Source organism: Podarcis bocagei (assembly GCF_964188305.1).
Source record: "Podarcis bocagei genome assembly, chromosome: 6".
NCBI classification, from domain to species: Eukaryota; Metazoa; Chordata; class Lepidosauria; order Squamata; family Lacertidae; genus Podarcis; species Podarcis bocagei.
Genome location: NC_138130.1, coordinates 43876721 through 43893613, shown reverse-complemented (window position 1 = coordinate 43893613; position 16893 = coordinate 43876721). Strand labels below are relative to the sequence as shown.

General features: G+C 39.0%; 1 protein-coding gene across 1 annotated transcript in view; it reads right to left on the bottom strand.

Moving 5' to 3' along the window:
- Positions 1-16893, bottom strand: part of POLA1 (DNA polymerase alpha 1, catalytic subunit) — a 180957-nt gene that overhangs the window by 68530 nt on the left and 95534 nt on the right. The window contains exon 35 of the mRNA XM_081197774.1: positions 1-50. This exon is cut by the window's left edge and continues 67 nt beyond it. Within this exon, the coding sequence (XP_081053900.1) occupies positions 1-50 (50 nt within the window). The remainder of the gene's footprint in view (positions 51-16893) is intronic.

Below are 16893 nucleotides of genomic sequence, written 5' to 3'. Positions count from 1 at the left end.
AGTCGACGGGTACGATATTGGCATGTTGGCTCCTCACATCTTAGCCAACCCTAAAGAGAAAAAACAGTAAAAATAGATTTGTTTTCAAACTTCTCCCCAATCCAAACTGTTTTATATTATTTGATGCACGGTCAATATAGAATACAGCAGTTTTATTGAAGTATTGGATTCCCAGGTAAAGAGCTTCAGAGACAGTTTAACGGCATGAGGGTTCAATGACACCAGATGATACAAGAATGTGAACTACGAAAGATAATCAAAACTACGTGAGCACGTTTTGTCTGAATCTCTATCCTGTTTCTCATGTCTAACTACCAGTATAGATAATTTCCACTGTGGACCAGTTAAAACTGGTAGGGGTATTGTTCTACAAATCAGTTTTAGCTACTATACTCATATGAAAGCCTTAGAAGTACACATATGATAAATCGTGACCAATAAAAGCAAAACATGTAGGTTAGCTGAAATGTGTCCAATGAAAACCAACTGCGGCTAGCTGACAGAATGTGTCTAATGAAAGCCATGCATGTATAGCTGACATATTCCAACCAATTAAATCTATTTAAGTAGTTTAGTAGGGTGGTACCAATTTAGAAAAAAACCATGTATTTCACTTCTGGATTGCATTTGAACAAAGGTAAAAAAATTTTTATTCAGCATCTTCATTGTCAAAACCAGCACACTATGAAAATCATGGACCCTACAGATGGGGTGATAGGGAATGGATAGTACATCTAATGGTGGGCACGTTGTGCTGCTTCTAGAGTTCTCTGGCCACGTTTGGTCCCTACCCTGCACTCATCTCTCACCCATGGCTCCTAGAAGCTGTCAGCATGCAACAGCCGCCACACCCCGGAAAACTGCTTCAACTGGCTGGCTAAACCAGGTGAGGGTAGCCGATGGGTCTCAGACCCTCGGTGAGTTGGGGACTTTCCCCTGCATGTGAAGACAGTCTCCAGAGAATTGAGCCGACAAGACCAATAGTGGGCTCAATGGTCAAGAAGGCAGTTTCTGTATGTGCTATAGAAGGAAGGGAGGTGCAGATGGGGCTTGTCAACCTGGGAAGGTAGGAGACGGAAAACTCTGGTCCTAAACTTCTGCCAACCTCCAGGATATCTTTGGGAGAAGAAAAGGCTAAGGAGTAAATCCAGAGTGGAGACCCTAAGGATGGCACCTTGTATACCTCCTTCCAGGAACTCCTGCAGCCAAGCTGGTGACAGACATATTGATCTGCTTTCCTTTGGAACACAACAGTGAGGCCAAGGGGGGAACAAAGGTGATCATCATGAATGTAACAACTTCCAGGGAATATTCCTGCTGTGTACTGTGGGGAAAGCTTTTGCCCGTATAGTTCTCAACCGATTACAGTCACTCACTGATAGGGTCTATACTGAGTCACAATGCTTCTTTAGATCTCAAAGGTCAACTGTCAACATGATTTTCTCACTGCATCAGCTGCAGGAGAAATGCCAAGAGTAGAGATGCCTTTTGTACACCACCTTCCTAGACCCAATGAAGGCCTTTGACATCAACAACCAAAAAGGATTCTTCATACTGCTCAATAAGATAGCATGTCCACCTAAGCTCTACAAGATGATTGTGTCTTTCCACAAGAACATGTGTGGCACTGTCCAATATGATGGCTAATCCTTGAATGAATTCCCTATAAAGAGTGGTGTGAAACAGGGCTGTATTCTTGCCCCCAACTCTCTCTGGCGTATTATTCTCTCTGTTGCTCACTTATGTTTTCAGCTCGTCTGAAGACACGTACATCTATTCACTGATTCTTGATCAAAGAATTATCCACATACAGTAGCGATATTCAAGTACATCCACCATCCAATAATTCTTGATCTTGAGTTTGCCTGAAGCCATTGAACAGGCCTCACTCAGGGCTTTGTAGTGTGCATTTTTTTTTATTTCTGGCCCCAAACATGGTGATTAGACCTTCGGCGATAAAGAAACCCATCCAGAGTAGACTGAGAATATTTTTCCAAGTCTGACTAATAAGTGACCAGTTTAAACTATATAATGCCTTTCATACTTGTTCCCAATTCTTCTTTAAAACAGATGAGGTATCCTGATCATATGCATGCTTTAAAAAGAATATTATTCTTCTAATCAAACAATGTTAATAGCCATTATTAATATAAATTAATCTAAAATAAGGAACGCTGTTTGGTACAATACCAGGTTTTCTGACCATGGAGGAGTGGGAAGAAGAAGCTAAGCTATACTAGAAACTGAAGCTATACAAGAAACTCTGGGAGTCTGTTGAGCCACCTTACTGGCTTGAGATCTCAGCAGGCTTACACCCTTTCAAGCACATCATCCGATCCATGAGGACTAGAGCTATTAGAAACTATACAGGTAAGTAATAATAAACTTTATTGCGGTCCAACAACCCATAACATAGATACAGAATAAAATACAGACTCATACAGACAACCCCCCAGGGAAGGGAGACCGAAGCGTTATTTGTTTAGTCATGGGTATGTTGATCTTTGATTCGTATGGCTACTGAAAGAAACTTTGCCATGGCCACTGTGATATCACTGGACCTGTCGTCCAGAAGATATTTGATATAGTAGGCTTCAGATTGACCCGGCCAATTTGCCAATAGTGGTTTAATCAATAGTTCCCTTGCTTGGTCATATTGTCCGTGTAAGTTTTAAACATCTAAGTAAAACTGCTTCATAGACTAGATCGCAGAAGCAGCTAATTGTTTTTGTTTTATATTGATGTCTGTCGATATTCATGGACTAGTCACTCATTAATGCACATTAGTAATAGTAGTTTGGGGCTTTTCTTAAGAGCTGTTACCCAATTAAACACCTTTACCTGATTAATGTTATTAGTCTGGTCAATTAATCTATCAATTAAATTTGCATGTAGATAAAAAAAAGTTTTAAACAAGCAGCACAGTTTTTCATTTGTAGATGATGCACAAGTGAGTTGCAGTAGGCATTATAGGAAAGGCACTCCCTCTTTATACCTCCAGAAAGTCCTTACAAATGTAGTTTTATAAGCTCCTGTATTAACATTTTCTTTTTACATCTTCCAACTGATTAATTAGGGGGTATCTTTTTAGCTGTTTACAGATTTCTTTAATCAATTAATGTAGCCAGCCAATCAATCAATCAATTAAAAGTTGCAGCCCTAGTTTTGTCAAAGTAAGCATCATTTGTTGAAAGCAACAATTCAGTGTATGCTATTATTTGTGTTCAGTATAATCTTGATTCTTGAAATCATAAGACATTGCCAATTCAAGCATTAGCATTCTTGAATATCACTATGTGGATGTAGAATTAAAAACTATATCAATAAATTAAAGTTAATGTACTAATTTCCAACAACTTATTCAGATTCTCACTATTAAAATACATATCCACCTTGGATTTTTCTGGGGATTTTCCACCCCCAACAGCCATATTCCTTTTCTTGAAGTTTTTTTTAACCTATGTTTATTATAGTTGTTTTTAAACTCTTATCCTATTTAAAGAGTAATTTCCTACTTGGTACTTCAAGTACTTTGTTCGATCTAGACAGATGGGATCAAAGGGAATGCATAAGTATTATTGCTTATGTACAAAGTTCTTCAACTGTCTTCAGGATGACAGATCGACAACCAACACTAATACGATCTAACAATATCTCTTCATTTTCATATGGCATTGCATCACCATAGTAACTACGCACCTTTCATACTTTAAAAAGCTGTATTAAACCTTAGGGAATATATTAAATAAAGTAACAATGAAGTCCTTAAAGAGATGTTATAACTGCTTTCTTTATCTGAATGGTAGAAAACAACATAAGCCCATACCTATCTTGACAGCATTCAAGCAAGTGTGAAGTTTATTGAAAAGTATGTTTATATCAACTCTAGTACTGTTTAATGCCAGATTGCAGCTGTAGGGCAGAATTTTATTATTCTGTGAACTGCCCTGAGACCTCCAGGTATAGGGCAGTATATAAATTCAATCAATCAATCAATGCAATTTTTTTCTTTTACGTAATAAGCTTAAGCTATGACTCTACTACAGCGCATGGTTAATGTATACATTCTTATAACATTCTTGACGTTCTGCTACTGTGACAGCAAAGAATCCACATCTTTCTAAGAGGCCAACATTTAAGAAAGTCAGTTATTCTATTTTACTATAGGCATATTCACAACTGAAGACCAATAGCCACTGTAATAAAATTTTTTCACATTCTTACTGACACACCCACAGATTGGCCTTCTCCCAACTCCTTTGAGATCATAGCCATGATTTGCATATCCAAAGAAAGCAAAGGTGCTCTTGCTTCTGAAAGTGGTACAGCAGGTGAGTCGGGAAGTGAAAAGATGTGTTGCTCCCTTTCCAGAATCAGCTGAGGCAAAGAAGGAGCATGAAAAACTGATAACATGTTGCTATGGTCAGGTTTGGGGGTGTTGAATACGGGAGTAAAACATGCATACGTGAAGGTGTGGTTGTCACTAGAATTTGGAATATGAAGCCTGAAGCAGAGCATGTACAGGCGAAGAAATGGCTACTGCTGAAGTTAGTGGTGGAACAGCTTTCTTTTCCTAATGACCCATAGCATGGAGTTAGCCTTTATCACAGCTGCTGCACACTGCATTGACATCTTCATTCAGTTACTCACTACAAGCACAATGTCTCATCCTTGGCCAGTTCAGACCCCATAAGCATTTCAGAAAAAGTTACCTAAAACAAGCAGGAAGAAGTGGTATTCACCTCCCCCCCTCCATCCACATGCATGCTACAGCTAAATGCATCACTACAGTTGAGCTCTAGGATGACCCAAAGTGTTGCACCCTTTCCCACGACAGAGACAGAGCAGAAGAATTGTATGCCGACACTAAGGTATCATATTTACGTATCTCATAAACCAATTTCCACCTACAGACTCTACCAACATGACTAGAACAATGATCTGAAGTTCAAAGCCTTTTTGAAAATTTGGGATTTGCATAGCATTAAGCCAGCAATTTCATATGCTTTGGACTTCTTGTGTAATTTATGCAAGTTCTCACTTTGGGGGAGCATCCTTTAGCTTTGGGGGCTAGAAATAGGAGGGGGTGCCATGCAAACTCTAAGAATTCAATTTTATTTTAATCACAACCTTTGATGAAGAAGAATGTGGAGAGGAAAACAAAGTGCAAGAGCAATTCTGCTTTCCTAACTGTACCCTTCTAACTTCCAAGTGGACATGCTTAGAGCTGGGCTGGAAAAAAATACTGTGTTAGGGTTCTCTGCTTTTTTAAAGGCAAGCTGTATGAACTGGTGTACATCACAGTGTTTCATTACCTGCAGAAATATGGTCAATAGAGGCTGGCCTGCACCTTGAAAAAACCTGATCTGGGAGGGGCCACTAGGGGCGCATTGGAAGATGGCTGACAATAACATCTCTCCGACCCACACGAGGTAATTAGGAGGCTGTGATGGGAGTAAATAGCCTCCCACCCCCCCAAGGTTGTGGGGGGGCTGCCCTTGCCTGCTGTGCCCTACACCACCCCCGAATTTGTGGGGATGGGGGCACTAGGCAGAAAGCCCTCCCGTGGATCTCGGCGCTCCTGGACGCTGTCTCTGATCCGCGCCTCTAGCTGCAATAACTTCAAAAGAAACAATTAGGAGGAAGCGAATGCACATATTTCAAGGAAGGAGGGGGAGTAAAGACTGCTAACTGAGGAGATCTCTGATACACAAGACGGGTCGGAGGAACAAGAATAAATCATGAGATCACCAAGGCTTGGTATGGCAAAGGGACTGGATGGGGGAGGGGGGAAACTTTCCTTTCTTTCCTCTATGTGATTAACCAAGAATCCCCCCCCCACAAGTCAGAAATGTCGCTTTAATGACTTAAGCTGTGGATTTATGTCTGTGTGGAGATAATTTTCTAACCAAAGCATGTTTCACGAAGATCGTGGAAAAGTATAAGAGCTTTGGAATGACGCAGTTAAAAATACCGTCGCCATGTTGGCAAGTTCTGTCAGAGGACTTAAGTCTGGGAGGAGAAACAGAGCTGTTTTTATATTGTGGGTGAGACTCCTCGGGGACTTAAGAGCGATAGATCTGCGAGATTAATGATGGAAAGAGTGATGTTATTTATGAAAGCGATGATATATGGAAACCATCTTGCTATGAGGATTGGACGAACGGAAAAATTCACACAGGATTATAATTGGTGTTTATCTGCTTAAGGAGATTATCAGAAGAGATCATAAAGAAAAAAATAAAAAAAAATACGAACAAGATGTGATGTGGAAACAGCAAGATAAGACTAGATAGAATTATGAACATTATTTGGACTGATTTGGATATTAACGCAGTAGCAAGAAGATGATCGGAATCCCCCTTCGGAAATTGAAATATGGGTCCCCTCAACAAAAATTTAAAATTCGGCTTTGTAATTCGGAATTTATGTGATGTGATGTGATTTGATTTGATTGGTCGGCTAATAAAAATTATTTAAAAAAGAAAAAGAAAAAACCTGATCTGGTAGGAAGTACTGTTTTTTAATCTTTGTTCACCTACAATTTCAAACTAACAAAACACAAAAAACAAAAGCTAAAAACAGAATCGTACATAATTCTATGAGGCAGAAAACATTTGCTCATGATTGGTTAAATGACAACTGAAGTGTCATATATTTAATAATGCTAGCCTCCCACATGCAAGTCCTATAATACTTCTTGATGTTAGAAAACAGATCGTCTTGCTTTCTGCCTTTCACTTTAGGAACATTATAATATAAATTAAATTGTCAGCTTCCTTCTAACTGATAGATATGGTTGGATGTTGAAGGAACTTAGTTTTGCACTTAAGGTATAACTTCAACACTCCTGCAGTTTGTTAAAACAGGGCATGATAAGTCACCAGCAGGTTCGCAAACTATATCTTTGATACCAACATCAAGCATCCTTTCAGTTCATGTAGAAAATAATGTAATTTGTCCTGACTTCCGAGCAATTATAATTAACATTAAAGTGGTCTTTTCTTTTTTGTCACCTCTACATTCAATACTTATTTGCACTTATTTGTACTTACTATCAGTTAATCTCTTCTATAATGATATCAATAACTGGTGGTATTATGCATGGAAATTGAACATGAAGATAAATGTGTGATCAGTGCTATCTTTATGCTTCTTGTTTTGATTTTATAATTAAGCTTCTGGTCTTGATTTGCTTTAAATAAAACTTTATCATACTCAACATATGCAGTGTGTTTCAAATGAATGTGCTGAAGTGCACTATTCTTAACCCATGTTTGATTAATATCCATTGTCTTTGGAAACCACACAAAGCCAATCATTTATTTCCTTGATTATACCATAACCAAAGAACTTTGCAATTCAATTTGAAATGAATGTGCTTCGCAGAACATGAAAATAAGGTTTAAACAAGCGTGGTGGTATTAAAACTAATGAAAATTTCCACTCAAGTTCTAAATAACAAATATACACTGCAATAAGTGTGTATGTTGGAACAGATCACTGCAGTATACTGTATTCACAGTTGCCTAAATTAAGTATAGATTGGGGACTGAACAGAATTCCATTTTGTTCCCATTACCTGAAACCAGAATTTAAATAAAATTGTCCTTAAACAATTCTGAACTATACTGAGCATGATCCAGCCCAAGCAACAGGATCAGAGAAGATATACGGAGGCTCCATGTGGGTGGAAGAATAACAAAGAACGTGTATTTCATTTCAAACTAACACTGGCCCTGACCAAACACTCTAGAGACATAACTCACTGATCTTGCCCCATTCCCAGCAGCAGAAAACTGCCACATGCAAGCTATTCAACCATGGAACACAGACCATAATGACAACAATGGGTGCAGCATATTCCTGAGAGAATATCCCCATGTTCCAAAAGGGGGGGAAGAAGACAAAGGTAACTACTGACTGGTCATCTTGACATCGATACCAGAAAAGGGCCTAGAACAGATAATTAAATGTTTGGTCTATAAGCACTTGGAAAAGGATGCTGTGAATACTAAGATATACATGGGTTTCTCAAAAACAAGTCATGCCAGACGAAGCTCATTTAATTTTTGGATAAGAGTTACAAGCTTTGTGGATTAGGGGAATGCTGTGGACATAATGCATCTTGATTTCAGTACGGTTTTTGGCAACGTCCCCTAAGATATTCCTGTGGAGAAGCTGGTAAAATGTGGGCTGGACAAGGTAACTGTAAGGTGGATTTGTGGCTTGTTGACTAACCGAATCCCAATAATAATAGTAATAATTTTATTATTTATACCCCGCCCATCTGGCTGGGTTTTCCTGGCCACTCTGGGCAGCTTCCAGCATTATTTGATCATTATTGAGCAAAGAGTGCTCACTAATGTTTCCTCACCAACCTTGAAGAAAGGTGACAAGTGGGGTGCCACAGGGTTTTATCCTGGGCCTATTGTTGCTCAATGTCTTTATAAATGACATGGATGAAGGAATTGAGGGGATGCTCATTCATTTTGCAGACGATACCATACTGGGAGATTAACACAAGTCAACAGTCTAATGCAGCGCACGGGGGGGGGGGGGGGCTAGTGTTATTCTAGGGTGCGTCAACAGAACCATTCTATCCAGATCAAGGGAAGTAATAGTCCCGCTCTATTCTGCCTTGGGTCCTGCTCTATTCTGCACCTGGAATACTGTGTCCAATTCTGGCCACCACAATTTAAGAAGGATATTGACAAGCTGGAATGTGTGCAGAGGAGATATAATAGCCACCTTCAAATATCTAAAGGGCTGTCACATGAAGAAAGCTTGTTTTCTCCTATGCCGGAAGGTAGAATGAAAACCAATGGCTTCAAGTTACAAGAAAGGAGTTTCCGACTAAACATCAGGAAGAACTTTCTGGTGGCAAGAGCTGCTTGACAGTAGAAGAGACTCCCTTAGAAGGTGGTTGACTCTCCTTCACTGGAGGTTTTTATGCAGAGTTTGGATGGTCACCTGTCAGGTATGATTTAGCTGAGATTCCTGCATTTCAGGGGCTTGGACTAGGTGACCCTCGGGGTCCCTTCCAACTCTACAGTTCTATGATTCTAGCTCATAGCTGTCAACTTTTCCCTTTTTTTAAAAAAGGAAATTCCCTTATTCCGAATAGGGTTCCTCACAAGAAAAGGGAAAAATTGATAGCTATGTTCTAGCTTCTTGTTCAATTCTGACTGGTTGGCATCACCCCCAAGCTTCTACCAGATCACACCTGCTCTACAGAAACATTGGTAGAATAAACATAAAAAAGAGCAAGAGAAAACTGAGCCTTTCCTCCCTTTAAAAAAAAGCAATTCAAAATGGCCAACAGAGCTTTTCCAGATAATTTGATGCCTTTCATATGCCCAAGGAAGTCTATTAAACCCTTGGTGGCCCAATGTGACTTGTTTACAAGGCATTTTGAAGATAAAGTTAGTTGCATCTGCTGGGACGCAGCCTATCTGGGTCCTTCCCCAGGGTCAGCACCAGACAACTTCTCCCAACTCTCATCCTGTTCCAATCATCCTCTCCATGATGTCTCCTTGGAATTTATGTTAACAGCTTGAGGATGTGGACAAGGTACTTCAACTGGTGCAGGTCACCACTGTTCCTGGCCCTTTATGGATGGTAAAATCTAGTAGAGACAAGATGGTTGGTTGGGCCATGGAAATAATCAATGACTCTTTCTGAGTCTGAATGGTCCCAAGCCACCTGAAAGAGACGGTAGCAAAACTATTCTTAAATACACTTGCCTTACAGCTTCACCAGTGGGAGTATGATCCTGTTGATTCTCATTGATCTCTCAATGGCTTTAAACTGCTGTGATCTATCTTTATAAAGTGGTATATAAATATTTTTATAAAGTGAGTAAAGCAACATCCTCTGAAGTCATTGCAGATAGAGTAGGCAAATGTGCTGCTTCAGCTACAAGGGGTATCCTACATATTGGAAGAGTAGAAAACCCAGTCCTTAGTGATGCCTGAGGCAAAATAATTATGTAACTCTTTATGGTACAGGACAAAAGTCAGATATCATCTGCACCCTCCCCTCAAGAACTGCCTAAGTACTTCCTTACACTAGCACTAGCCTATACTAGAGATGAAACAGCTTGAAACGTATTGTGACTCATTTAGTCCAACATCCTGTTCTCACAGTGGTCAATCTGATGCCTATGGGAAGCCGTTAAGACCCTGAGTGCACATTTTCAATGACAGCAGTCAAGAGCAAGCAATTTATCTAATCATACTTTTACATGGAAAAGTCACATTTTCCTAAATCGATATGATAAAGATTTTGTACTATATTACTTGCTTCAGGAACTGAACATTTTAGTTTCGGAGGTAGATAAAAATAGATGCAACTTGACTAATTAGGAAACTAGCAGGCTAAAAACCTGGAAAGTTATAGAGAACTATACAGAACTAATATATATGATGGCATAAAACCAATAAGGACGGAAGTAAAAGGATGAAATTAAGAAAAGTAGCAATCGAGCTGTATGTCCTGACAGCAAGGTCTATACATACATGATCTCCAAGAAAAAGTACAGTACAAGAAATATTTCAAAAAAACATTCACATTAAATTATATAATACTTTAGGAAGAAAAATATATACTGTTACCCTGAAAAGTGTGCACGGTTTTGTTAGAGCGCAGAGTGGAAGTTATAAGCACCAATCAGATTATTCCCTCTGGATCCTAACTTCTCCCACTCAATAATAAATAAGCTGAAAACATACTGCCTGAAGTGATTTGTCTGCTTACCATTTACCTGCTGTGCAAACATGTTATTTGTTGTCTTACGTTTTATGTTTTTAAAATGTTCAATTTTTTATTGTGGCCAGTGGCTATGTTTACACATCACATTAAACCATGGGTAGGCAAACTAAGGCCCAGGGGCCGGATCCGGTCCAATCACCTTCTCAATCCGGCCCGTGAATCAGCGTGTTTTTACATGAGTAGAATGTGTGCTTTTATTTAAATGCATCTCTGGATTATTTGTGGGGCATAGGAATTCGTTCATTCCCCCCCCCAAAAAAAAATATAGTCTGGCCCCCCACAAGGTCTGAGGGACAGTGGACCGCCCCCCTCCTGAAAAAGTTTGCTGACCCCTGCATTAAACCATAGTTACCGGTAATGTCTAACTATGGTTTAGCAAAAATGAGCAAAGTGCTAGTACATGTTGCTCTAAAATCTCCACACTGCTTGTCCTACATTCCGGTTCATATTACTAATGAAAAAGAACTAAGGCGGTAGTTTTAAAGGATAGATATAACAACGAACAACTGAAGGGGTTTTTTTGTCGGGGGGGGGGGAGTAACATACTTTGTCTTGTGGGAGGGCTACCATGAAAATTGAAACCCCATGACACTTAATGAATGCTTACTAACATAATCTTTAGTATTATTAAGTTGGCATACTGACAGTTGGTTCACTATTTTGTCCAACACATACTTGACTTCCACAGAAACGGTTTACCTCACAAAATACTGGAGTGCTTGTTAAACTGACATGTTTGAAAGATGAGGAACCAAGGAATCATGAGGCCAATAGTCAACCCACAAACATAGTTGGTCATCATTCCCCAAAACGAATCTAGCCTGAGCTTCTGGATAGCCTCCTCATAAAAAGCTCTTTGGTTCTCAGTTGGTTCTATAGCACCTAGCTGGATTTTCAGACACAAATGCCTGGAAAAAGCAAATGCATTTCCTTACAAGTCATTTCTGATTCATAGAGAAAAGCAAGCTGCTGGTGACCAACATGGGCTAAAACTTGTGTCCATGTGTGTGGACTGTGGGACTGGATATGTTTTGAATGTGCAGTGAAACACACAAGTAATACACTTAAGACTACCATTATCTTGTTATGTATAAATATAATTAGTGTACTAGGTTCCTAATAATGCAAGTATTTATATGTCATCTTTCAGGAATGTCTTTACTTGGATGAGTCTTCTGGGGAAGATTAAAAGAGAGACACTTTCCCACAAATATCCTAAAAATTTAAGTTATACACTGCTCAAGGTTTCCCTCCCTCTGTTCCCTAAGATTGCCAATGATGCACTCCTTAAACAAAAATGAAAGCAACGACAGGAGAGTATGCCCATAAATCCACTCCGTACAAATGTTTGCCATACATTGTGTGAATCCATTATGTTTACCATTTTAAAATCATATACAGTGGTACCTCGGGTTAAGAACTTAATTTGTTCTGGAGGTCCCTTTTTAAACTGAAACTGTTCTTAACCTGAGGTACCACTTTAGTTAATGGGGCCTCCCGCTGCCGCTGCGCCGCTGGTGCATGATTTATGTTCTCATCCTGAAGCAAAGTTCTTAACCCGAGGTACTACTTCCAGGTTAGCGGAGGCTGTAACCGGAGGTACCACTGTACACAATATTAAGTTGACTAGAACTATATAGTATGTTGACACTGATAACTGCACTGGAAATACAATATGAATATTTGAGTTTTTCAGTTAATGTGTTCATATTTATAGTTTGCATATTGCAAACTATAATTGATACACATACAGTGGTACCTCGTGTTACGTACTTAATTCGTTGCGGAGGGCCGTACTGAACCTGAAACTGTTCTTAACCTGAAGCACCACTTTAGCTAATGGGGTCTCCCGCTGCCGCTGCGCCACCGGAGCACGATTTCTGTTCTTATCCTGAAGCATATGTAACCTGAAGCGTATGTAACCCAAAGCGTATGTAACTGTATTGAACTTACTTAAAATATTCTTATTCCAAGGGTCATTTTAAAATGGTACACTCTCCATGTTGAAGCTGCCTGTAAGTGCCTATTCTCCAGACAGTAGGCACAACCTTTAAAAGTCTCTTATCCTGTGCACTGACACATGCAGTGTTTGTGAATGAGTAGTCAACCCTGGAGGTGCCTGTACTGGAATGTAGATGGTGCAGGGGTAAGAGGTTTTTATGAATTATAAATTATGCCCACTGCATGGAACACACTGATGTGGGTAAGTGCTGTTCAGCAGCCTCTACATGGGAGATGTAATGTTTAAATTAGCCCTCAAATTACCACTTCAAATATGGAATTAGTGGAGACTGCCTTGAAATCATTACTATTAAATCAACTTGCATTTGGGCTCCTTGTGCGCTTCCTTTGTTTCATTTCAACATTTATGTATCCCATGTTCAAACTTATCTCTGCAGTAATTAAAGCAACAAACACACAACTTATATGGTAAAAGCTGGGACTTTCAATTTTCAAATGCAGATATGGGGAACATGTGGCCATTGAGATGTTGTTGAACTCCACCTCGCATCATCCCTGAGCATTGTTCATGCTGCTTGGTGTTGATGGGAGGAACATCCAGGAACATCCAGAGGGCAGTGAATCCTCCATCTCTGTCTTAACTAGAGCCTGCGTACTACACCAAAGACCGTCAAGAACAAACTAAGGTCTAAGTGATTGTGCTTCTCCCAGGATTATATCCATGCCTGGTTGCTGGAGTTTTTTTAACTAATACAAACTTTTGACAGTTGATGTACAACATGGTGAAATGTTTAAAGACTTATGTTGCCTATTTTCTATGAAGATTCCTAAACACAATGGGAACACTATAGATATCATCTAGCATGAACAGGTTTTTAAAAACGTGATATTCATATTTTTTTCATCTAAGATTTCTCAGTTTTGTTCTGCTATAAAGCAATAAGTGAGCCACAGGGGGCTCAAGAAGTAGTTGTATGGTTCATGCTGAAAGACATGGAAGGAACAGAATCACAACTGAACATCAAGGAAATGTTTGAGCAAACTGAAAAAAATTGGAATATAAGAAACTTACCAACGATCATGGAAAAAGATCAGTAGGGGGCAAAATGAAATTTGGCTGCCTAAGTGAGGGGGAAATATTATCCAAAGAGAACTATTGTTAAATGTACAGGTTGTGTGCCCCAAAATGGATCAGAAAAAGTTTTATCAACCTTGCACCAGGTAGTTTTTCAAATGTTATGTTTGAAACATCAACATATGCTATATCTATACAACCTCAGAAAACTACTAAAAGGAACAATGCAAAAGAAAAAGAGAGTTAATGTACAAATACTTTAAACAAAGCTATGAGCAAGACAGAAACAGAAGCTATACTGTAGGTCAATCTATGAGTTTTAAATGTTATTAAAATTGATTTTTTTAAAACATCTCTTTAAATGTACAGTCACATGTCATTTCATACAAGTTATTTGAAACTTATTGATCTTCTCATTTGTGCAAAGACCGGGTTCTGCCATCAGTCTGGTGAAAGGATAATAGAGCACTCTAAACACTTATGATAGGTTAGATGCAAACAGTGGTCCTCATTTAAACAGATGTAATAGCACTACAAGTGTTTGCATTCCAACCTTTGCAATTGCATGTTATGCAATAAATTAACAAGCGTGTTCTGCTCTGCTTCACATCAAGGCCAATATCTCAGTCTTGTTGCCTTAATTTGCAATCAGAGTCTAAGCACCAGAAGATGCATCTAAGGTACATTAAAAAGGATGGGATACAAGTCTTCATAGCCTGCCACATTGTGCACAAAGAAAGCGAACAATTACCAGCAATTTTACTTTACCACTGTAGGACAATACCAATGCAGTTAAATTTGGCTCCATGCAAGCAACTGGGGAAAATATACTTAAAATGACTATATATGGAAAATTACATTTGAAAAAAAGCTCAATGGAGAATGTATATGTATTTCTGTATGGACAGATAAAATCTCTGGAAGTATATTCAAGTCTATTCTGCAAAATACCCTTCTATTCATCCTACTCAAAGCAGCATTCTCAGGCTATAATAGGTCACAACTAAGTACAGTACCTTCCTTCAAGAATAATTTTGCTTTGTCTGTCAGCTGTCAACAAAACACAAAGAACTCATACAGTCCAGTTATGTATTGTACATGTAAGAGAATCTAACAAAATACAAAGGCGGGGTGCGGGGAGAGAAATCAAAATTTCATGGCAGGTGCAGTTCCACGTTTGCTAAAGGAATTTCATAAACCATGTTTCATGTGTGGCTACTGAATTCCAAAAATAACTTTAATGGTTGCTCCAAAAGGAAAAGAAAAGAGAAAGACATCATGTACCAAAGCAATATTAACGTCACATTTCATATGTTGCTTTTAGAACACTTTGCTGAACATTAAAAAATAAATAAAAGTTTAAAAGTTAAAGATTTAAAAGTTACACAAGTCTGTGTTCTCGTAAAATGAGAAAGACCTTCTGGTGGCATTGAAAGAAAGGTCTCCGCAGTGGGCACCTCAAAACCAGTTTTTTTAAAAAAGCATTTAAAAGCATTACCAAGCACTGTTTGTTCATTTAAGTTTAATTATTTTCTCTTTGAGAATGGTACTAATGAAACTGAATATCTTTCATGGTTTCGGAGGACAGTTTGAACAGTCTGTAAACAAGACTGAGGGTAGACAAGTGAGCTGACTGAGCCAAGGGGTTGCTAGGTGATGCAGAATGTAAACCCACAAACTTGCTAAGGGTTATTTTGCTCTCATTCCGCTCTCACACAGCCTCTCCCAAGTTCCAGCCATTACCTTCCAGGTGACTAGCAATATTCCCCTTGCTCTTTAACATTATTATCCTTTGCTAAAAACGCAGAGTTCGGACGGGAAGAGAATGTAAAACATTTTTATTTTATTTTTACAAAATTACAAGAAATATAACCTCAAAAAGTGTTCATTGCTTTTTAAATGGGAAATATATTGTCCTCATATGGTTTACAAGGACAAATGTTCACTATAACCTCTTTCACCCACCCCCATCCACTCCAAAAACTTGTGATTTTTTTTTCAAGTATCTGATCAGAGATTGTCCAGTAAGAGCACTTTATTAGATCATCAGTCAAAGGGTTTCACAAGCACTGAGAGCAATGGGCTCAAATGCAGCACATCAGTTTTAATAGACCACAGACTAATAGTAAACTGCAGATACTGCTGAGAACTTTCCATGCACTAAACTCTTGAAAAAGCACCATCTCTCCAGCTTAAATGCAGCTGCCTCTTTCAATGCCGCAAATGGGTAAATTTGACAAAAAAGCCACCATTAAGACTACATGAAAGGCTCAAGACAACATCCTTTCAATGCTTTGTACTTCAGTAATCAGATGTACTTACTCACCCCCTCCCCCAAACCCGATCAAGAACTATTTCTGAATGGTAGGAAATAATTCCACTTTGTACATCTTTTAGTTAATCAAGACTTTCTATTCAGCAATTTGACCTTTTGTTCAAAACAGGATTATCAGTTTTTTCGCCAGTTACCAAGGGCGACTCGCATGGTGAACATAATTGCAATAATTTGCAAAACACCATGGCAACCCACATTACAACTAGGTAAATACTGGTCTTTTGTGCTACATTGTTATTTTCAGAGATGCTGAAGTCAAAGAACGAATGACAAATGAACACAAAATTTATATTTGCTTTGTCTCAAAAGAGAAGAAAATTGATAACAAGAATTGGGGGGAAACCGACTACAGCTGTAATTTCTAACTTGATTAATTAGGATGGTAACAGTCCTTAACAGTATATTCAACAAACAGCCCTGACTTAGTCTCTCCACCCACCTCTCCCCCTCACTACACTACTACCACTATCCCCCCACCCCAGACAATTTTCCCCCTTCTGCTAGGAGAACAACCAACCCCATTTGCTCTTTTCTTCATCTTAATGGAATCCTTAATTACAGAATATTGTCCTCCAGCTCTTCATTACACATTGAAAACTGAGTGAGGGAGAATACGAGTGCCAAAGCAGACAGGGTAGCTACAGCAGTCTTGTCTGCTTTTTTTTTTTTTTCTTTTTTTTTGGACACAACAGGCCTAATGATGAGACGGCATTTTTCCCCTGGTATTAGCAGCTGTTCTACTGCAGAC